Below are 24,531 nucleotides of genomic sequence, written 5' to 3'. Positions count from 1 at the left end.
ATATGATTCCTGCCTTAGTAAGACGTCAAGTCAATGCATTCTAATGGTAAGAGATATCTAGGTAAGATCAAAATGTTTTGCAGGGCAGTAGTTGAGAGCTGCTTTTTGTAGTTCAGTGGTTCCCGTACCCCTTCAAACATTCAACCTCCAGCTGCATACCCCCTCTAGCACCAGGGTCAGCGCACTCTCAAATGTTGTTTTTTGCCATCATTGTAAGCCTGCCACACACACTATACGATACATTTATTAAACATAAGAATGAGTGTGAGTTTGTGTCACAACCCGGCTCGTGGGAAGTGACAAAGAGCTTTTATAGGACCAGGGCACAAATAATAATATAATAATAATCAATAGTTTTGCTCTTTATTTAGCCATCTTCCATATAAAACCTTATTTGTTCATCAATAATTGTGAATAACTCACCCCAGGTTAATGAGAAGGGTGTGCTTGAAAGGATGCACATAACTCTGCAATGTTGGGTTGTATTGTAGAGTCTCAGTCTTAAATCATTTTCCACACGCAGTCTGTGCCTGTATTTAGTTTTCATGCTAGTGAGGGCCGAGAATCCATTCTCACATAGGTACGTGGTTGCAAAGGGCATCAGTGTCTTAACAGCGCGATTTGCCAAGGCAGGATACTCTGAGTGCAGCCCTATCCAGAAATCTGGCAGTGGCTTTCGATTAAATTACATTTTCACAGAACTGCTTGTTGCAATTTTGATGAGGCTCTCTTGTTCAGATATTGGTAAGTGGACTGGAGGCAGGGCATGAAAGGGATACCAAATCCAGTTGTTTGTGTCGTCCGTTTCGGGAAGATACCTGCGTAATTGCGCACCCAGCTCACTCAGGGGCTTCGCTATATCACATTTGACATTGTCCGTGAGCTTGAGTTCATTTGCACACAAAAAAATCATACAATGATGGATAGACCTGTGTGTTGTCCTTGTTAATGCAGACAGAGAAGAATTCCAACTTCTTAATCATAGCCTCAATTTTGTCCCGCACATTGAATATAGTTGCGGAGAGACCCTGTAATCCTAGATTCAGATCATTCAGGCGAGAAAAAACATCACCCAGATAGGCCAGTCGTGTGAGAAACTTGTCATCATGCAAGCGGTCAGACAAGTGAAAATTATGGTCAGTACAGAAAACTTTAAGCTTGTCTCTCAATTCAAAAAAACGTCTCAATACTTTGCTCCTTGATAACCAGCGCACTTCTGTATGTTGTAAAAGCGTTACATGGTCGCTGCCCATATCATTGCATAATGCAGAAAATACACGAGAGTTCAGGGGCCTTGCTTTAACAAAGTTAACAATTTTCACTGTAGTGTCCAAAACGTATTTGTACCCAAGTGGCGTCGGGAGCAACTTCTTGCATTTACGTTATCACTCCACTATGTCTCCCTGTCATGGCTTTTGCGCCATCAATACAGATACCAACACATCTTGACCACCAAAGTCCATTTGATGTCACAAAGCTGTCCAGTACTTTAAAAATATCCTCTCCTGTTCTCCTGGTTTCCAGTGGTTTGCAGAAGAGGATGTCTTCCTTAATTGACCCTCCATAAACGTAACGGACATATACCAGGAGCTGTGCCAGGCCCGCCACGTCTGTTGACTCATCCAGCTGTAACGCATAGAATTCACTTGCTTGTATGCAAAGCAGTAATTGTTTCAAAACATCTTCTGCCATGTCACTGATGCGTCGTGAAACAGTGTTGTTTGATGAAGGCATTGTCGGTATAGTTTTTTTGGCCTTTCCCCCAGCATTGTCCCAGCCATATCCCCCAGCAGGAAGAATTAAGTCCTCCACAATAGTATGGGGCTTGCCTGTCCTAGCCACTCGGTAGCTCACCATATAAGACACTTCTAGCCCCTTCTTATTAATGGTATCTATTGCTTTTATACATGTCTTACTAATCGAAAATGGTCATAATTCTCGCTCAAAAAACTCCTGTGGCTTATTTTTCAAATTGGCATGTTTCGTTTCTAAATGTCTGTGCAAGAGTGAAGGTTTCATTAAGTTGTGAGATAGTACTTTTGCACAAATAACACATTGTGGCTGAGGAAAGGCACTACTCCCAATATAAGTGAACCCCAAATCAATGTAGTTCTCATCATACTTGCGCCTCTTCGATGGTCCAACGTCCCTGTCTGTTGTTCGGTGCATTCCCGGGTAAGGGGGCAGTAGCTCTTCGGCTGCATCAGATCCATAACTGTCAGGGTCCATGCTAGCTGGGCTAGCAACAAATGTAGAATTACTGATGCTAGCATTGGATGTGCTCGTGGAAGCAGAACATCTTGTGTCGTCGACAGGTGCAGGTGTAGTATTGCTGGTAGTAGCAGCACTACCAGTAGAGCTGGTATGAGTCTCTATGGACGTGGGCCGTACTTTTTTTTAACCTTTTATCCATTTTCGAGCAAACGGAATGAGCAGCAGCTACGTTTGGCTACATACGGACCGTTAGTGGAATTCCCGCGAGAGAGTAACGGTCAATGTGATTGGATGTTAAATATTTGACCAGGCTACCTGTATTTGACATTGTGTTGTTATTTCGCTGAACACTATATGGTTTAATTGTATTTTTGGCAGTGAAATTAGGCTACTCAGGCGAGAAAAAAACATCACCCAAATGTATAGCCCTGTTGTAAAATCTAAATGGACTGTTTGAAAATGTGAATCACATTTTTATTTGGTGTACCCCGACGGCATTTCGTGTACAGTTGAAGTCGGAGGTTTACATACACTTAGGTTGGAGTCATTAAAACTCGTTTTTCAACCACTCCACACATTTCTTGTTAACAAGTTGGCAAGTCGGTTAGGACATCTACTTTGTGCATGACACAATACGTTTTTCCAACAATTGTTTACAGACAGATTATTTCACTTATAATTCACTGTATGACAATTACAGTGGGTCAGAAGTTTACATACACTAAGTTGACTGTGCCTTTAAACAGCTTGGAAAATTCCAGAAAATGATGTCATGGCTTTAGAAGCTTCTGATAGGCTAATTGACATCATTTGAGTCAATTGGAGGTGTACCTGTGGATGTATTTCAAGGCCTACCTTCAATCTCTCTGCCTCTTTGCTTGACATCATGGGAAAATCAAAAGAAGTCAGCCAAGACCTCAGAAAAAATTATGTAGACCTCCACAAGTCTGGTTCATCCTTGGGAGCAATTTCCAAACGCCTGAAGGTACCACGTTCATCTGTACAAACAATAGTACGCAAGTATAAACACCATGTGCAAATCAATCCCAGAACAACAGCAAAGGACCTTGTGAAGATGCTGGACGAAACAGGTACAAAAGTATCTATATCCACAGTAAAACGAGTCCTATATCAACATAACCTGAAAGGCCGCTCAGCAAGGAAGAAGTCACTGCTCCAAAACCGCCATAAAAAAGCCTACGGTTTGCAACTGCACATGGGGACAAAGATCGTACTTTTGGAGAAATGTCCTCTGGTCTGATGAAACAAAAATAGAACTGTTTGGCCATAATGACCAAACATCAGGATCCCCAGACTCCACCGACTTTCCATGACCAGACTTCCCCCTGATGATCTCTGGAGCCATGTACTCTATGGTGCCACAAAACGAATACGTCCTTTCCTTCTCCTCCTCCAGGAACTGGACACCAACTGATAGGTGTACAACCCGCTATGACTACATTCCCGCCACAATCGTTATGTTTGGAGGAAAAAGGGGATGGCTTGCAAGCCGAAGAACACCATCCCAACCGTGAAGCACGAGGGTGGCAGCATCATGCTGTGGGGGTGCTTTGTTTCAGGAGGGACTGGTGCACTTCACAAAATAGATGGCATCATGAGGAAGGAAAATGATGTGGATATATTGAAGCAACATCTCAAGACATCAGTCAGGAAGTTAAAGCTTGGTCGCAAATAGGCCTTCCAAATGAACAATGACCCCTAGCATACTTCCTAAGTTGTGGCAAAATGGCTTAAGGACAACAAAGTCAAGGTATTGGAGTGACCATCACAAAGCCCTGACCTCAATCCTATAGAAATGTGTGGGCAGAACTGAAAAAGCGTGTGCGAGCAAGGAGGCCTACAAACCTGACTCAGTTACACCAGCTCTGTCAGGAGGAATGGGCCAAAATTCACCCAACTTATTGTGGGAAGCTTGTGGAAGGCTACCTGAAACGTTTGACCCAAGTTAAACAATTTAAAGGCAATGCTACCAAATACTAATTGAGTGAATGTAAACTTCTGACCTACTGGGAATGTGATGAAAGAAATACAAGCTGAAATAAATAATTCTCTCTACTATTATTCTGACATTTCACATTCTTAAAATAAAGTGGTGATCCTAACTGACCTAAGACAGGGAATTTTTACAAGGATACAATGTCAGGAATTGTGAAAAACTAAGTTTAAATATATTTGGCTAAGGTGTATGTAAACTTCCGACTTCAACTGTACCCCTGGGGGAATAGCCGGTGTAGTTGAACTAGCCAGGCTTAAATGACATTACATCATCACATCGCAGGCCATGAATACTTGCTATTAGCCACCGTTAGCGGTCTTCACCACTGTCCGTGGCCTGCACTACCTACCAGCCAGCTCTAGCCTGGACAATTATCGGTCTGCACAGCGTGCTATCGACCCAGAGCATATCGGATTTTCTGCCGGAATCAATGAATCACTGGACCTTAACACCGGATCATCGCAACTAGCTAGCTGCAACCGAATGGCTGTTGTTGGCTAATTCACCACTGTCCCGATGCACCAGTTAGCCTTGAGCTAGCCTCGAGCCAGGCCCATCTCCCGGCTATCTACCGCTCTGTCAACCGGACGGGACCTCCTAGTGTCGACACGGAGCCCCACCGATCCATCACGACTGGTCTGCCGACGTAATCGTCTGATGTGGTTCCAACAGGCTTCCCGTTGCGACGACCACAAAGTTCCATCTGCTAGCCCCGGCCCGCTAGCACGCGCAATCAACAGCCATGCCTCCTGCTCGCCTGTGCTCTAGCAGCCTACAAACTGCTCCCGGACATAGCTATTGCTGTTCACTGGTCCTTATGATCACTCAGCTACACAGCTGATGCCTGCTGGACTGTTCTTTTGCACGGTACCCTATCCTGTTTATATGTTTAGCCTCAGCCCAAACTTTCGTCGCCATTACCAGTTGTTGTCTTAGTCCTCTCGAATAACACCTGTGATTACGTTATGCCTCTCTCCCATGTCAATATGCCTAGCCTATTGCTGTTTGGGCTAGTTCTTATTGTACTATTTCACTGTAGAACCTCCAGTCCCGCTCAACCAGCCTCAGAGAGCTCCTTTGTCCCACCCCCCATACACGCAGAGACCGGCTCAATCGGTACCTCCAGTGATGCTACCTCTTTCATCGTTACCCAATGCTTAGGTGTACCTCCACTGTACTCATATCCTTCCATATCCTTGTCTGTACATAATGCCCTGAATCTATTCTACAACGCCCGGAAATCTGCCCCTTTTATTCTCTGTACCCAACGCACTAGAAGACCAGTTCTTAAAGCCTTTAGCTGTATCCTTAGTCTATTCCTCCTCTGTTCCTCTGGTGAGGTAGAGGTTAACACAGGCCCTGTAGCCCCCAGTATCACTCCTACTCCCCAGGCGCTATCATTTGTTGACTTCTGTAACCGTAAAAGCCTTGGATTCTTGCGTGTCAACATCAGAAGCCACCTCCCCAAGTTTGAGGTATTCACTGCATTAGCACACCCTGATGTTCTAGCAGTGTCTGAATCCTGGCTTAGGAAGGCCACCAAAAATTCAGAAATGTCCATCCCGAATTACAAAATTTTCTGTCTAGATAGAACTGCCAAAGGGGGCAGAGTTGCAATCTACTGTAGAGATAAGTCTCTCACTGTTGCCGCTTGCTACAGACCCCCCTCAGCCCCCAGTTGTGCCCTGGACACCATATGTGAATTGCTTGCCACCCATCTATCCTCAGAGTTCGTACTGCTTGGTGACCTAAACTGGGATATGCTTAACACCCCGGCCATCCTACAATCTAAACTAGATGCCCTCAATCTCACACAAATTATCAAGGAACCTACCAGGTACAACCCTAAATCCGTAAACATGGGCACCCTCATAGATATCATCCTGACTAATTTAACCTCTAAATACACCTCCACTGTCTTCAACCAGGATCTCAGCGATCACTGCCTCATTGCCTGCATCCGTAATGAGTCGACCACCCCTCATCACTGTCAAACGCTCCCTAAAACACTTCAGCAAGCAGGCCTTTCTAATTGACCTGGCCCGGGTATCCTGGATGGATATTGACCTCATTCCGTCAGTAGAGGATGCCTGGATGTTCTTCAAAAGTGCTTTCCTCTCCATCTTAAATAAGCATGCCCCATTCAAACAATTCAGAACTAAGAACAGATATAGCCCCTGGTTCACCCCAGACTTGACTGCTCTTGACCAGCACAAAAACATCCTGTGGCGTACTGCATTAGCATTGAACAGCCCCCGCGATATGCAACTTTTCAGGTAAGTCAGGAACCAATATACACAATCAGTTAGGAAAGCAAAGGCTAGCTTTTTCAAACAGAAATGTGCATCCTGTAGCACTAACTCCAAAAAGTTTTGGGACACTGTAAAGTCCATGGAGAATAAGGGCGCCTCCTCCCAGCTACCCAATGCACTGAGGCTAGGAAACACTGTCACCACCGATAAATCTACGATAATCGAGAATTTCAATAAGCATTTTGCTACGGCTGGCCATGCTTTCCACCTGGCTACCCCTACCCCAGCCACCAGCTCTGCACCCTCCGCTGAAACTTGCCCATGGCCCCCCAAGGTCCTAAACAATATTATAACCGCGATCGATAAAAAACAGTACTGTGCAGCCGTCTTCATCGACCTGGCCAAGGCTTTTGACTCTGTCAATCACCGCATTCTTATTGGCAGACTAAATAGCCTTGGTTTCTCAAATGACTGCCACGCCTGGTTCACCAACTACTTCTCAGATAGAGTTCAATGTGTCAAATCGGAGGGCCTGTTGTCTGGACCTCTGGCAGTCTCTATGGGGGTGCCAAAGGGTTCAATTCTCGGGCTGACTCTATTCTCTGTGTATATCAATGATGTTGCTCTTGCTGCTGGTGACTCTCAGATCCACCTCTACGCAGACGACACCATTTTGTATACATCTGGCCCTTCATTAGACACTGTGTTAAGAAACCTCCAAACGAGCTTCAATGCCATACAACACTCCTTCCGTGGCCTCCAACTGCTCTTAAACGCTAGTAAAACTAAATGCATGCTCTTCAATCGAACGCTGCTTGCACCCGCCCACCCGACTAGAATCACTACCCTCTGCAGGTCTGACTTAGAATATGTGGACAACTACAAATACCTAGGTGTCTGGTTAGACCGTAAACTCTCCTTCCAGACTCACATTAAGCATCTCCAATCCAAAGTTAAATCTAGAATCGGCTTCCTATTTCGCAACAAAGCCTCCTTCACTCATGCTGCTAAACATGCCCTCGTAAAACTGACTATCCTACCGATCCTTGACTTTGGCGATGTCATTTACAAAATAGCTTCCAACACTCTACTCAGCAAATTGGATGTAGTCTATCACAGTGCCATCCGCTTTGTCACCAAAGCCCCATATACTACCCACCATTGTGACCTGTACGCTCTCGTCGGCTGGCCATCACTACATATTCGTCGCCAAACCCACTGGCTCCAGGTCATCTATAAATCTCTTCTAGGCAAATCCCCACCTTATCTTAGCTCATTAGTCACCATAGCAACACCCACCCGTAGTATGCGTTCCAGCAGGTATATTTCACTGGTCATCCCCAAAGCCAACACCTCCTTTGGCCACCATTCCTTCCAGTTCTCTGCTGCAAATGACTGGAACGAACTGCAAAAATCTCTGAAGCTGGAGACACTTATCTCCCTCACTATCTTTAAGCATCAGTTGTCAGAGCAGCGTACCGATCACTGCACCTGTACACAGCCCATCTGTAATTAGCCCACCCAACTATCTCATCCCCATATTGTTATATATTTTGCTAATTTGCACCCCAGTATCTCTATTTGCACATCATCTATCATTCCAGTCTTAATACTAAATTGTAATTAATTTGCACTATGGCCTATTTATTGCCTTACCTCCATCATTTACTACATTTGCACACACTGTATATAGATTTTCTATTGTGTTATTGACTGTACGTTTTGTTTATTCCATTTGTAACTCTGTGTTTGTTGTTTTTATTGCACTGCTTTGCTTTATCTTGGCCAGGTCGCAGTTGTAAATGAGAACTTGTTCTCAACTGGCTTACCCGGTTAAATAAAGGTGAAATAAAAATAAATAAAAAAAATAGCAACTGGCAGCCACATGCCTTGGATAACGATGAACCAAAAAAACACCTTGCTCAGAGAACAAAACAACACTTATCCCAGATCCCAATTTATGCACTTATGTTTCCAATCAGGCAATTCTCTCATTCCTCTGTGTGTGTGTGTGTGTGTGTGTGTGTGTGTGTATGTATGTATGTGTGTAGTAGTAAGAGGCCTTGTCCTGGCTACAGTACTCTTGTCTACCTACCATCTGTACACACTCCATGAGAGGCAGTCTCACCGCCTGGTTTCCACACAGAGAGACCACACAGGCTGGTGTGTTAGCTGTAGTCTCCAACAGGGCAATGACAGCCTCCACACCCATACGACTGGCCTGGAGAGGACACACAGCCACACATCATAAGATAGGAAAGATGCCACAGCTAGACACTTTTCTCTAGAGCAATGTACAATACAGCGAGTGCATTTTAGTACATGTACAGCAGGTGATCCCTGTTGGAATTGAACCCAAGACATTGGCATTGCTAGGGTAATGCTCTTAGCAACTGAGCCAAACAGGACCACATTAAACAGATACCGACATTTCTTCCTCTTTGCCTGAGCTCACACAAGGATTAGCTCTTTCACTCTCTGTTTCACTCTTTCTCCCTCAGATTCTCTCTCTTCCTCTGGATGTTTTCATGCTCTCTCGCTTTCTCTTTTCATTTGTTGTATTTCAGAGGATGTAGGCAAAATGGAAGAGCTTTTCAGCCCTGGATTTCTCCCTCTCTCTATGATACACCAGTAGGCCTACATCAGCACACATGCCTTGCCATCAAATCTGTTAATGTGCTTAACCTAAAACCAGCAGTTGTTTCCTCCCCAGGCCTAGTGAGTGCATGTCTTCCACAGGATTAATCTAGTGGGACTGCTGTACACTACTAGCCTGGTCCCAGATCTGTTTGTACTGTCCTCTCAGCTTTTATGGTCATTATCACGCCAAGCATAGGATTTGGCAAGACAGCACAAACAGATCTGGGACCAGCCTAGAACACTATAGTACTGTAGATGTAGAAAACGGTCAAGAATATGGTCAGAATACGGTCAGAATACCTACCAGGATACGGTCGAAGGCAGAGGGGGTTCCTCCTCTCTGGACGTGGCCCAGGATTGTCACACGGGTGTCAAACCCCAGGCATCTGACAACAAGCTGGGACAACAGGAACCATGTTTTAGCGACAATCTTTTAAAGTCTGTCCTATAGTAATGGTATAGGAGTAATGGTCATGCGAAATACTAATGCTAGATCTAATACTAGGCTAAATACTAAAGCACTTTTTTTTTTTCTTCACGTACTGTAAGTAAACTATCAGAATTGTTCTATTTTTATGAAGGTCTATTTTACATAAGATATTCTACACACACACATTTGTAATAAACCACGAAGAGAAAATACTCTCACAAGCTGAAGGGTTGAGCAAAGGTAAAAACACAATGCACATGCAATCTATCCTCCTTATTTTCAGTCATGTTAGTGGGGTCTTTATAAGATGCACAGACCAAAGATCCCAAGCTTAAAAAAGGTTGACTTTCAAAATGTGATACAACTAAATAAATAAAAAGACATTCAAGCACAAGCTGGATTAAATGCTTTGCCTAAATTCTTGTGTCATCCTGTGCTAGATTATAAAGGACTTAATTTTCTAAATTATTAACAATGCAATTAAATTATTTTCCATTTATGTCTATTTCACAGCTGTGCTGATGCGTTTTGTACAAAATGTATCTCTTTACAATGCGTTCCATAGGCCTGGGCAGGGACGGCCTGTTCAATAGGGCGATATGGGCGACGCACTGCCAAAGCGGGAAAAGGAAGGGATTTTTTTTCTAATCAATTATATCACGGCAACAGTAGTTATCAGTGTTGTAATCTATACGTCTGATCTGCCACAGTGCCACACTGCCACTAAATGTCGAATCAGGCTAAAGTCGTGCTTCAAATGGCTCCACCCCCTTTTTGGGGCGATTTCAGTCAGATTGAAAATCGCCCAGAACTTCTGTCATAGACTCCCATGTAAAATCTATTTTTTTCAAATTTCAGAGCCTTCAATACAATCTCAATGGGTGTCTGTGGGCTTGCACTTCACGCTTTCGTCACATGAACGTAACTAAGAAAAGAGAGGGTAGCAGCGTCAATCAATTCACTACTACTATCAACATGGCTAGGCTTCAGTGCAACTCGATTGTGTCTTTGAAAGAATTTCCTTTTTGTCGGCGAACAAATGAAGATAAATTGGCAACGAAACAATTAGGACCTCCCAGACCAAATTTAATAATTCAACAGGTTTCTACTAAAGGGGGAAGTCCTACACCCGAGGATTTTCCAAAAAATGGTACGAACGAAAAAATAACATTGCCACTCAACTGGATGAGGGATACAGGCTAGCTGTCCGCCGCCACAACGATGAGGTTAGTGTTGATAATCACAAGTTTACTGGAGAACTGAGACCAAGTAGAGACTTTGGACAGGGTGGATATGGTTATATTGCGATATTGTCAATACAGTATATCGTAAAGTATCACTATGTAACTCGATTTCTTTCACCCCAATCCCTCAAATTAACGGTAAATAACTGAATTGTTTGCCCCACATTTAGCTAAGATGATTAGCTAGCCAGCTAAAATGTTTTATTTAGTTAGCAGTCGCATCTACAATAGTTTACTGTCAATAACATGTCTCCAAAAATGACGTGGTGTCTCCAATTGTGTTGACATTTTACAATTGCGATGCGCATCCATGAGTATCCACTTTCTGTAGCTCAGCTGGTAGAGCACGGCGCTTGTAACGCCAAGGTAGTGGGTTCGATCCCCGGGACCACCCATACACAAAAATGTATGCACGCATGACTGTAAGTCGCTTTGGATAAAAGCGTCTGCTAAATGGCATATTATTATTATTATTATTATTCCAGCCTTGTGTAGGTCTCCAATTTTGTCCCTGACATCCTTGGAGAGCTCTTTGGTCTTGGCCATGGTGGAGAGTTTGGAATCTGATTGATTGATTGCTTCTGTGGACAGGTGTCTTTTATACAGGTAACAAGCTGAGATTAGGAGCACTCCCTGAGATCAGTCAATAAATGATTCTGGTATTGACTTATATGCTGCCCCTGTCTTCATGTTGTTGCTGGACATATCTTTTTAAAAATGTGTGTAGGTCACCTAAATCATCAGAAAAATTGCCCCTCCTGAGAATTTTTTCAGGAGCCGCCACTGGGCCTGGCTAGACATGTACAGTAGCTTGCGAAAGTATCCACCCCCTTGGCATTTTTCCTATTTTGTTGCCTACCAACCTGGAATTAAAATTGATTTTTGGGGGGTTTGTATCATTTGATTTACACAACATGCCTACCACTTTGAAGATGCAAAATAATTGTTGTGTGAAACAAACAAGAAATAAGACAAAAAAGCAGAAAACTTGAGCGTGCATAACTAACTAACTAACTAACTAACTAACTCATCTGACCAGAGTACCTTCTTCCATATGTTTGGGGAGTCTCCCACATGCCTTTTGGCATGATGCTGCCACCACCATGTTTCACTGTGGGGATGGTGTTCTCGGGGTGATGAGAGGTGTTGGGTTTGCGCCAGACATAGCGTTTTCCTTGATGGCCAAAAAGCTCAATTTTAGTCTCATCTGACCAGAGTACCTTCTTCCATATGTTTGGGGAGTCTCCCACATGGCTTTTGGCGAACACCAAACGTGTTTGCTTATTTTTTTCTTTAAGCAATGGCTTTTTTCTGGCCACTCTTCCATAAAGCCCAGCTCTGCGGAGTGTACGGCTTAAAGTGGTCCTATGGACAGATACTCCAATCTCCGCTGTGGAGCTTTGCAGCTCCTTCAGGGTTATTTTTGGTCTCTTTGTTGCCTCTCTGATTAATGCCCTCCTTGCCTGGTCCGTGAGTTTTGGTGGGCGGCCCTCTCTTGGCAGGTTTGTTGTGGTGCCATATTCTTTCCATTTTTTAATAATGGATTTAATGGTGCTCCGTGGGATGTTCAAAGTTTCAGATATTTTTTTATAACCCAACCCTGATCTGTACTTCTCCACAACTTTGTCCCTGACCTGTTTGGAGAGCTCCTTGGTCTTCATGGTGCCGCTTGCTTGGTGGTGCCCCTTGCTTAGTGGTGTTGCAGACTCTGGGGCCTTTCAGAACAGGTGTACAGTGGGGAAAAAAAGTATTTAGTCAGCCACCAATTGTGCAAGTTCTCCCACTTAAAAAGATGAGAGAGGCCTGTAATTTTCATCATAGGTACACGTCAACTATGACAGACAAAATGAGATTTTCTTCACATTGTAGGATTTTTTATGAATTTATTTGCAAATTATGGTGGAAAATAAGTATTTGGTCAATAACAAAAGTTTCTCAATACTTTGTTATATACCCTTTGTTGGCAATGACACAGGTCAAACATTTTCTGTAAGTCTTCACAAGGTTTTCACACACTGTTGCTGGTATTTTGGCCCATTCCTCCATGTAGATCTCCTCTAGAGCAGTGATGTTTTGGGGCTGTCGCTGGGCAACACGGACATTCAACTCCCTCCAAAGATTTTCTATGGGGTTGAGATCTGTAGACTGGCTAGGCCACTCCAGGACCTTGAAATGCTTCTTACGAAGCCACTCCTTCGTTGCCCGGGCGGTGTGTTTGGGATCATTGTCATGCTGAAAGACCCAGCCACGTTTCATCTTCAATGCCCTTGCTGATGGAAGGAGGTTTTCACTCAAAATCTCACGATACATGGCCCCATTCATTCTTTCCTTTACACGGATCAGTCGTCCTGGTCCCTTTGCAGAAAAACAGCCCCAAAGCATGATGTTTCCACCCCCATACTTCACAGTAGGTAAGGTGTTATTTGGATGCAACTCAGCATTCTTTGTCCTCCAAACACGACGAGTTGAGTTTTTACCAAAAAGTTATATTTTGGTTTCATCTGACCATATGACATTCTCCCAATCCTCTTCTGGATCATCCAAATGCACTCTAGCAATCTTCAGACGGGCCTGGACATGTACTGGCTTAAGCAGGGGGACACGTCTGGCACTGCAGGATTTGAGTCCCTGGCGGCGTAGTGTTTTACTGATGGTAGGCTTTGTTACTTTGGTCCCAGCTCTCTGCAGGTCATTCACTAGGTCCCCCTGTGTGGTTCTGGGATTTTTGCTCACCGTTCTTGTGATCATTTTGACCCCACGGGGTGAGATCTTGCGTGGAGCCCCAGATCGAGAGAGATTATCAGTGGTCTTGTATGTCTTCCATTTCCTAATAATTGCTCCCACAGTTGATTTCTTCAAACCAAGCTGCTTACCTATTGCAGATTCAGTCTTCCCAGCCTGGTGCAGGTCTACAATTTTGTTTCTGGTGTCCTTTGACAGCTCTTTGGTCTTGGCCATAGTGGAGTTTGGAGTGTGACTGTTTGATGTTGTGGACAGGTGTCTTTTATACTGATAACAAGTTCAAACAGGTGCCATTAATACAGATAACGAGTGGAGGACAGAGGAGCCTCTTAAAGAAGAAGTTACAGGTCTGTGAGAGCCAGAAATCTTGCTTGTTTGTAGGTGACCAAATACTTATTTTCCACCAAATTTGCAAATAAATTCATAAAAAATCCTACAATGTGATTTTCTGGAATTTTTTCTCCTAAATTTGTCTGTCATAGTTGACGTGTACCTATGATGAAAATTACAGGCCTCTCTCATCTTTTTAAGTGGGAGAACTTGCACAATTGGTGGCTGACTAAATACTTTTTATCCCCACTGTATATATACTGAGATCATGTGACATTTAGATTGCACACAGGTGGACTTAATTTAACTAATTATGTGACTTCTGAAAGTAATTGGTTGCACCAGATCTTATTTAGGGGCTTCATAGCAAAGGGGGTGAATACATATGCACGCACCACTTTTCCGTAATTATTTTTCTGAAACAAGTTATTTTTTTAATTTCACTTCACCAATTTGGACTATTTTGTGTATGTCCATTACATGAAATCCAAATAAAAATCAATTTATATTACAGGTTGTAATGCAACAAAATAGGAAAAAACACCAAGGGGGATGAATACTTTTGCAAGGCACTGTAGGTTACTAAAACGTATCTGGGTAAGCTGTCATACAGCAAATCAAGATGGTAGAGGGAAAAGCAGTTTATGAGCTGTAAATTAAGTTTGAGGCCACTCAGGAAGCAGTGGTGAATGCTGTCTTACCACAGAGTGTGTGTGTGCATCAGAGCATTCATACCAGAGGGCACAGTCAGCGAGAGTGAAGCCACACCAAGGGCAGTAGGGTAGCAATAGAGGCCTAGCAGGAGTTGTCTGCTATAGGCCTGAGATAGCTGTACTTACATCCTTGACATGGTCTGTTGTTATGGGCTTGTTGTTACAATCAATTGCCCCCTCGGCTACTATTATGATATTCAGCCTTTTCATTCCTGCCCGGTTCTATATGAGGGAGGGATGGAAGACACATGACAGAAACTAAAACAGAGGTTTGGCTTGGCTCGCAAAAGACAGAGGGCCAGACAGTGAGAAAATTGTCCATGGACCAGAGAGCAAGTGTTAATTCTTGGCGACATATTTAACCAAAGATTGTCATAATCTCTTTATTTGAAAATTTCCTTACTATCAAATAATTTACTAACTTGGTGTCAACACATAATATGACACCAACCCCATAATACTCTGCTCGTTTGCCAGTGGACTGTTTTGACGCTGTTGGGCCTCCGTACTTTTGGTTTTAGCCCTGTAACACGCTAAGGTACTCACGTCCTTGACAACACTACCGGTTATAGCTTTCCCATGTCTGTCAATGGCTCCCTCAGCCACTATGATTATGTTCAACCTTGAACCCCTGGAGCGAGTCTGGACCATAACATTTTATTTCCAAACAGAAAACAGCACAATAACACACAAGTAAATTACTGTAACATTACCAAATAACTGCAGATCAGATCGTATCTCAATGTTAGCCTTATGTGACATTGAACTGAACTTGTTGCAATTCTTGGTTAGGCTAACTTCATTTTATTCTAAAAGTAATAATTTATTGTAAATTGTTCAATATATACTACAACAACGAAACAGAGCGAACTGGATAGTGAAAGAGCATTACATATTAGTGAGAAGTGTTGTGAGGTTAAAGGAGTGCCAAGTTAATACATTACCGCAGATAGTTTCTGACACATCTTCTCCTCCCAGCCGTCCTCAGGGGGCATCTCAGGGATCAGCACCCAGTCAGCACCACACGCCAGGGCACTCACTAAGGCCAGGTATCTGGAGACAGACACACACAGACACACACAGACACACACCCACACACATACGCACGGACACACAAACACGGACACACACTAGTCATAAAACAGCACCCATTGGCCCCACAGGACGGATCTGAACTCACACACAAGGTCACACATAAGGTGTGTTAGCATATCAATGTTTAAATACGTTTAAAAGTCTGTGTCTGTCTTACCCACAATGCCTGCCCATGACCTCCAGCACAAATGTCCTCTGGTGGCTGAAAGAGAGATAGCGATTGAGAAGATGACATTTGAGAGAATCATATGTTCACAACTAACCCAGATAAAGTAAAAACTCGAACAACTTTTGTTAAAGCTACTATTGCTAACCTCTGTGCAGTGGTCATGATTGCATCCACCACCTCTATGATCCTGTGCAGGGCAGAGTCCGTCCCAATTGTCATGTCGGTGCCACAGAAGTCGTTGTCGATAGACCCCACCATCCCGACGATGTGCAGGGCTGAATACTTCTGGACAGCATCTTCATTAATCAACCCTGTTGCAACGTTTAAAAACAATACAATTATATACTTTTGTGACAAAGATTGAAATAAAAGAAAGCTATTTATTCCAAGATCCCTGTCTCTTCAATGTGAGGCGGGATTAGCCATAACTTCTATGCAGAAAGACTAACTTGACATTGTAGCTCCATTCTGAGGTAGGATATGAAACAGACAACACAGGTACACAATGAGAAACTACGACCAATTCATTCTCAAATAAAAACAATGTCAGAGGACAGAGTTTTTGCCTTCCCGGACAAATCCTTTCAGATTAAAAACATTTGGGGATTTATTATCCTGTTCTAGCAGAAAGCTCACAATGGATTAACTCATCTGCAAATACACTTTTAAGACTGTTCAGCCTACCACATTACCAAACTTGACATTTCCACTTCTTTTCAGGGTCAATATGTCACCCTGTCAGTATGACCTCTCTCTATACAGCCCCTACCTTTCTCTAAGCTCTCTCTCAATGACCCCTACCTCATGCCCCTGTCTGTCCCCACTACAAACAAACCCTTCTGCAGTCCACCTTTTTCTCTGCCATCCCGCTCTCTCTAACTCCTCTCCTGTCCCCACTAGAAACAAAGTGCCAGTCCCCACCTTGCAATCTTTTTTCCCTAACCCCTCTCCTGTCCCTGGTAAAAAACAAAACGAGCCCAATTCCCCACCTTGCTGGACCAGTTCCTCCAGCAGTCCGCTCCACTCCTCTCTGAAGAGGTTGGCCCCAGTGAGGCTGCCGTCCCCTCCGATCACACACAGGTTGGTGATGCCACGCTGCACCAGGTTGTGGGCTGCCTTCAGACGCCCCTCGTGGGACCGGAACTCCTTGCACCGGGCACTGCCAATGACGGTGCCACCCTGGCATGATGGCATTACACAAACATTGAACGTGGATGTAAAAAAACAGCACAGATGCAAGATGCCTACTCACACCAATCAATTATTGCTATGTCTATGTCTATTGGTTTTGTAAATAGGCTACTGTGATTCAGTGTGTGGTCATCTACATTACCAGAGTGTGCAAAGCTGTCATCAACGAAAAGGGTGGCTATTTGAAGAATCTCAAATATAAAATATATTTTGATTTGTTTAACACTTTTTTGGTTACTACATGATTCCATATGTGTTATTTCATAGTGTTGATGTCTTCACTATTATTGTACAATGTAAAAAATAGTAAAAATAAAGAAAAACCCTTGAATGAGTAGGAGTGTTCAAACTTTTGACTGGTAGTGTATTTCTGTCCTACATGGATGGTACAGTACTCACCATTTGTAACATGCTGGAGACACTTTCCCAACTGGCCTCCTTTATGTTCTCTTCTCCACCATCTACCATACCCTGATATCCCTGTAGATACAACATAGATGTCACATAAAGTACACACATGCACACACACTTCTCAGGCTTAACAACCCCCCCCTATCTGTAATATCTGGACTGACATGCAGCTTGTATATTAATCATTATCTTCATGTCTTATCCCTGCATAGAATCAAATTAGAAATGTCCTTGTCCAAGATATTAAATTAATCAAGATGTAGGCTACTATTACAATAAGCAGGGCATACACTTTTTTTTTATTGGTAGCACTGGTTAGCACCACCAAACAATATGAAATAGCACAAGTTTTGTCATTTCAAATTCAGTCAGATTTTTGGAACTAATTTACCAATCACATCATGTTTTGTTTGTATTCCCATTTGTATTGGTCCCTGAACCCATAGGATGACATTTTCAAATATATAAAAAAGCCTCCTTCATTTTTTGATCTGTAAAACTTCCACTGTCAAGTAGTCAACTCGACTTTTAACTTATACTGTCCTCCAAGAGTTGCTGAATTTCCTGTTCACCCTCACAGGTGAGTTGAAATGATACAATGCACCAACTTTGTACCGCTCAAATAATTATACAAATGTAACAACAGCCAGAGCGTAGGCCTATCGACACGAAACGATACAAATGTAGCAACTTTGCTTAGGCTACTCCAAATGGCACAAACATAATTTTGCCATTCAATGTTCATCTGGGTCAATATACTTCTAGGCGGACTTGTGCTACCAAATCAAAACTCCAGGCAGCACAGACTACCAATGTTTATAGGAGCATAGCCAATGCAACCAGAATGGTCGCAAATTAAACCATAGAGTTACAGTGAGGGGAAAAAAGTATTTGATCCCCTGCTGATTTTGTACGTTTGCCCACTGACAAAGACATGATCAGTCTATAATTTTAATGGTAGGTTTATTTGAACAGTGAGAGACAGCATAACAACAACAAAAATCCAGAAAAACGTATGTCAGAAATGTTATAAATTGATTTGCATTTTAATGAGGGAAATAAGTATTTGACCCCTCTGCAAAACATGACTTAGTACTTGGTGGCAAAACCCTTGTTGGCAATCACAGAGGTCAGACATTTCTTGTAGTTGGCCACCAGGTTTGCACACATCTCAGGAGGGATTTTGTCCCACTCCTCTTTGCAGATCTTCTCCAAGTCATTAAGGTTTCGAGGCTGACGTTTGGCAACTCAAACCTTCAGCTCCCGCCACAGATTTTCTATGGGATTAAGGTCTGGAGACTGGCTAGGCCACTCCAGGACCTTAATGTGCTTCTTCTTGAGCCACTCCTTTGTTGCATTGGCCGTGTGTTTTGGGTCATTGTCATGCTGGAATACCCATCCACGACCCATTCTCAATGCCCTGACTGAGGGAGTGAGGTTCTCACCCAAGATTTGACGGTACATGGCCCCGTCCATCGTCCCTTTGATGCGGTGAAGTTGTCCTGTCCCATTAGCAGAAAAACACCCCCAAAGAATAATGTTTCCACCTCCATGTTTGACGGTGGGGATGGTGTTCTTTGGGTCATAGGCAGCATTCCTCCTCCTCCAAACACGGCGAGTTGAGTTGATGCCAAAGAGCTCGATTTTGGTCTCATCTGACCACAACACTTTCACCCAGTTCTCCTCTGAATCATTCAGATGTTCATTGGCAAACTTCAGACGGCCCTGTATATGTGCTTTCTTGAGCAGGGGGACCTTGCGGGCGTTGCAGGATTTCAGTCCTTCACGGCGTAGTGTGTTACCAATTGTTTTCTTGGTGACTATAGTCCCAGCTGCCTTGAGATCATTGACAAGATCCTCCCGTGTAGTTCTGGGCTGATTCCTCACCGTTCTCATGATCATTGCAACTCCACGAGGTGAGATCTTGCATGGAGCCCCAGGCCGAGGGAGATTGATAGTGCTTTTGTGTTTCTTCCATTTGCGAATAATCGCACTAACTGTTGTCACCTTCTCACCAAGCTGCTTGGCGATGGTCTTGTAGCCCATTCCAGCCTTGTGTAGGTCTACAATCTTGTCCCTGACATCCTTGGAGAGCTCTTTGGTCTTGGCCATGGTGGAGAGTTTGAAATCTGATTGATTGATTGCTTCTGTGGACAGGTGTCTTTTATACAGGTAACAAACTGAGATTAGGAGCATTCCCTTTAAGAGTGTGCTCCTAATCTCAGCTCGTTACCTGAATAAAAGACACCTGGGAGCCAGAAATCTTTCTGATTGAGAGGGGGTCAAATACTTATTTACCTCATTAAAATGCAAATCTATTTATAACATTTTTGACATGCATTTTTCTGGATTTTTTTGTTGTTATTCTGTCTCTCACTGTTCAAATAAACCTACCATTAAAATTATAGACTGATCATTTCTTTGTCAGTGGGCAAACGTACAAAATCTGCAGGGGATCAAATACTTTTTTCCCCTCACTGTATAAAACAAATATGTCATACTGTGTATCAGGTCTTTGGCTTTCACATCCTGTTTAAACGGACATGGAAGCCAAACAGATTACCTGAGCAGACCTAGAGGGAAATACATGTGATCTGTCGACTAATGCCTTTAGTCGGTGACATAACAGTGTAGACCACCATGTACACAAATGACAGAATGAGCAGGCATTTTAGGCCCTGAACTACTCAGGAAATGAGCTGCATAGAGGATTAACATTTCATAATTAATTCAACATATGGGTCATCATTAGACCTAGGCATAAGCAGAACACAGCCCAGTTGTCAGTGTGTAGGCTATATGTGAAATAGATGGTCTGGTTCCATCCAGAGATTAGAATATACAACACAAACATTGCCTTGTAGCCTACTGTAGCCATGTATCCTTCTGTTTGTAATTCGGCTTCCACATTATGGATGCAAGAGCAGGTCAAATGATGGGTGGTAGCCTCTAATCAGCTAATATTGAGGAGATTCCAAATGTTCATCAGTCAGCCTTTATTTGTCTACATACAAAACCATCCTGGGTGGTAGGAACATATTCAGCTCAGTAAGGTGTTTATAAAGTATTTTGTCCCATGAATAAAACTCAGATCAATGCAGACAGAGTGCTCCTATTTCTTTCTTTGCCTGGATCGTCACACCTGTTGACGTATCCTTGGGTAAGGAATGCTTTTTTGGTTTGTAAAGTATTGCTGTGTATACAGAGTGTCTAGACTCACCTCACGAATGAAGTAAACTTTGGCTCCCACATAGATTCCCATTCGAACGACTGCCCGGACAGCAGCATTCATTCCTAGCCAAGAGAAAAACAAAACGACTGACTCGCACTCTCTTGAATAAGGCATTTTTAAATAGCAACATTTGAATACTGCTTAAGACTTCTGTAGCGACATGTCCTATATAGCCTAATTATATTCAACAAGAGAACGTATGGCCACATGAAACACATGATTCCTGTGCATACACTTATGAGCGTAAGTGGTGAATAGCTCAACATGTAATGGCATGCCCCCTTTCAGGCCGAAGTCTGAATCTTTTATCACCATAAGAAAGAGCCTCGCTTTCAAAAATCCCAACACTGTGCAGTCCGCTTCCACTGCAGGAATCCCAGTCTCCCACTGCCATGTTCCCACTGCCATATTCAGTTGCTTTGGAGAGAACTGTAAAGATGTTGTTCTGTGCCTAGAATTCTAATGTCAGGTTAACCTAACTTCTTAGACAGTAGGAATAATGGTTAATGTGCTGTAGACCATGCAGATCCTTGGAACTTGGCTGACTAGGCCCGGGGGAGGCGCTTATCCACAATCTGATAAACGTTTGGTTTCACAGTGTCATAGTAGCTAGGCTAAGCTGTTACTAAGCAACACACTTCTGAGATTGACCATCAGGAGGATATGAAAGAGAAAGCAAGAAAGCAGGGGAGAAAAAAAATGATAAGAACAGGTACAGACTTCTCTAAATGAACCTCATAGGGCCTAGCCTATATTGAGTGTATTATAAAAGCTATTACATAATGACAGATCCATAGTTCTTCACGCATAATCATCATAAAGGGATCATCAGTTGCCACTTTACAAGTCAAGTGATCATCTCTGTTCTGTTATGTAACTACATTCATATGAATAGCATAGTTATATTCATATTACCTCTTGTAAACCATCTGATTATGAGTGCGGCAGAGCCAGAGAGAACATATGGGTATTGTAAGCTACAAGTCTGACTGACTCATCCCACTGGGCAAAAACTGGTTGAATCAACGTTGTTTCCATGTCATTTCAACTAAAAAAATGAATGCGATGACGTTGAATCAACATCCAAAACTGATTGGATTTGCAAAAAGTCATCAACGTAAGGGAATTTTTTCTTTTTTTCTCCCAACATTTAACTTAACTCCAATTATATTTTGAAATGTTTTGTTGATTTCACATTAGTTGACAACTCAACCAAATTTACATCAAAACTAGACATTGAGCTGGCATCTGTGCCCAGTGGGATGTCTTTCTGAAGCTGACATTCCTATCATGCATGGCTCTAAGTTGTTTTCAGACGGCCTGAATGCTCTCTGATCCTCCAGATGAGTTCTAGTTGTACATTCTGAGGCCAAAGACTCATGTTTGGGGCCTAACAGAGGCTGTGCAGTAAGGCCTGCAGCTACAGTGAACCCTGCAGCGCAGTGAGGTAGACAACATTGCTATGGCATTATAAAGCCTCCCACCCACAGGGGATCGATCAGTGTACTCCTGGCCATTCCTGGCTGAGTCAAAGGCATCTTGACTGCACTGTATGACTTTTCTGTAATTTCAATATTAAAACACTGTAGAATGCACAGTAAAATGCATTATGGGTAAAATGCAAATAATGCTGTTATTATCTGGAATTGGAAGACTCCTCCAAAAAGTACAGTATTTCTTTACAGTAATACCTTGTGCCCAATGGAGATTCAAATGTTCAGTTTCAGGCACCAACCTCATGCTGCCAGATGAGTGAGTGAGTGAGTGAGTGAGTGAGTGAGTGAGTGAGTGAGTGAGTGAGTGAGTGAGTGAGTGAGTGAGTGAGTGAATGAGTGAGTGAGACAGACAGACAGATAGAGCTGTATTGTATAATTCATCACAGTTTTTCTTATTGTAAAACATTTTACAGCAACCCTGCCGTAAAGCAAAACTACAGTATTTAACTGGCAACTCTGCTGCCAGTATAATGCTGTAGATTTACAGGGACCATTTTTACAGTGATGACCATCATGTAGTATCCTGCAGTGCATTGGGTAAGGGCATTTGGTCTTCATTGTAGGGGTGTGTGGGCAAAGGCATTTCAAATAGATACTGCAATGCAATGTGATGGCCCGTGTGGAATATAGATAGGCTTCCAACCAAGGTTCATTAGTCAATATTGCTGCAGTAGGCCTATCATAATAAAGTTATATTATAAGCAAAGGCCTACTGCAGCAATCTTGAAAGCTGTTCTGCTTTCTCTATGACTCACTCAAGTCGTTTGAGCTGATTCCTAGAGCTTCTTCTTCTTCTTCGTTTGATAACCATGAAAAATGGCCCTATTTTGACTAAGGCACAAGCCACATTCATAAAGTAACAGTAGACAGAGCATATGACAATGGGTTTCCTCTGACGCAGCCTGCTATGATGCCTGCTGCTCCTCACGTAGGCAACGCACACAGGCTTGGGCATCGCTGAAGCTTATTGCAGTCCCATAACATATTTAAATGACATTCTTGTTCAGAATAATCATCATAGTGAACGTCTGCTTTTCAGACGTTTTTAAAATGATGAAGATAGCAGCATGAACACCATCGTTTTTAGTGACTTCCTGGTTGGGAGGAGTCGTCGTCATCCTCACTAATTCCTTCATCAACCCGATGTTATAATGTAACATATTACTATGAAGCATACCAATATTATTAAAGGACAAATGCTACAGTACGTGATCACACTAACAGAACGAAACTCTGCAATGCAGTGGCAAGAATTCGAAAATTAAATCACCTCTCCTCTCTCCACACGTAGCCCGGTGTCATAATTTTTGTTAATGTTATGTGTAAAATCAATACAAATCAGATGATTGGCCTGATAATCGAATAGACGTCGAGCTATCTAGCTATGTCGGCATATGTGTTTCACCTTGACGGGAGCTTGCAGCTGGCCTAGTGGTGGTGAGAAAATGCTCCATATGTGGATAATCAGAGCTAGCTAGCTACCAAAATGCTAACTGCGCCTGTGATATCTGCTACTGTAACATTACTTCAAAGAATTGCTATTTTTATTGAAACATTGTATCAAGGCTAGTTGATTCAATATACAATGTAACAATGTGTTTCTTTTCAGTTCAAATGGGTGCTTTTCGCCCTCTACACTGATACAATGTCACAGGGTACATTCTCTCGCGCTGTCATCTGTCACAGTAACCTTACCTTGAGCATCCCCTCCGCTAGTCAGCACTGCGATGGATTTCCCCGCTCCCGACAGACTCTCAAAGAATCTCTTGCTTTGGTTGTCTGGCTGTGCCATGTTTGCGGCTTTCAATTCTTCTTATGATTAAATTGGTAGTTGTACAGTTATATTTCAAACAGTATAAATTGTGCCGTTAATGGAGGGCTAAAATTGTCGTCCGCCCCCTTTCCTCTCTCCCTACCCGTGCCCGATATTCTCCAACTGTCTGTTCCGCATGTACTGTAGGCTAGTCAGCGATTTGCATAGAGTGACGAGTTCGCGATAAATTGACATAATCGTCAGCAAATGAGCTTTCGATTCACGTACACCTTTCCGTGTTTGGACCAATCGGAGACTTGTGGGTGGGCGGATTAGGTGATGAAATGGGAGCTACCTATGAGCAATACAGTTGTAGGCCAACCTAACTGTAAACTACTGTATGTGGCAATACATTGAATAGGCCTAATCACATTTTGATGGATGCTCACATTGAATGAATAAAGGCTGCCCATAAAAGACAGGTCACTTCATGAGTTCGGTTATTTACCTATATTATTCAAAACTCAAAACTGTTGAGCAAAAAAATTAACCTACTCTGCAGATACCTGAGATGCCTTAATCTTTCAAAGCTACCACTGGTA

At 42.9% G+C, this 24,531-nt stretch overlaps 1 protein-coding gene across 6 annotated transcripts in view; it reads right to left on the bottom strand.

Annotated features, from left to right (window-relative positions):
• The window catches only part of pfkpa (phosphofructokinase, platelet a), a 37,675-nt gene extending 13,545 nt beyond the window's left edge, over positions 1–24,130 (bottom strand). For 2 of the 6 annotated variants that reach the window (XM_041861937.2, XM_041861941.2), the window contains exons 1-10: positions 23,872–24,130; positions 20,669–20,742; positions 17,437–17,517; positions 16,836–17,025; positions 15,992–16,157; positions 15,835–15,879; positions 15,527–15,635; positions 14,709–14,804; positions 9,428–9,520; positions 8,579–8,704 (exon numbers count right to left, since the gene is read on the bottom strand). In XM_041861937.2, the coding sequence (XP_041717871.1) occupies positions 8,579–8,704; positions 9,428–9,520; positions 14,709–14,804; positions 15,527–15,635; positions 15,835–15,879; positions 15,992–16,157; positions 16,836–17,025; positions 17,437–17,517; positions 20,669–20,742; positions 23,872–23,968 (1,077 nt within the window). In that variant the 5' untranslated portion in view covers positions 23,969–24,130. Of the gene's footprint in view, positions 1–8,578; positions 8,705–9,427; positions 9,521–14,708; positions 14,805–15,128; positions 15,225–15,526; positions 15,636–15,834; positions 15,880–15,991; positions 16,158–16,835; positions 17,026–17,436; positions 17,518–20,668; positions 20,743–23,871 lie in introns of all 6 variants that reach the window. The other 4 variants (XM_041861938.2, XM_041861942.2, XM_041861940.2 and 1 more) reach the window with 3 other exon arrangements.
• Positions 24,131–24,531: the final 401 nt, after the last annotated feature.

Source organism: Coregonus clupeaformis, chromosome 23 (assembly GCF_020615455.1).
Source record: "Coregonus clupeaformis isolate EN_2021a chromosome 23, ASM2061545v1, whole genome shotgun sequence".
Classification (NCBI taxonomy): Eukaryota; Metazoa; Chordata; class Actinopteri; order Salmoniformes; family Salmonidae; genus Coregonus; species Coregonus clupeaformis.
The sequence above is the reverse complement of the archived record's forward strand: the minus strand, read 5'-3'. Positions and strand labels throughout refer to the sequence as shown.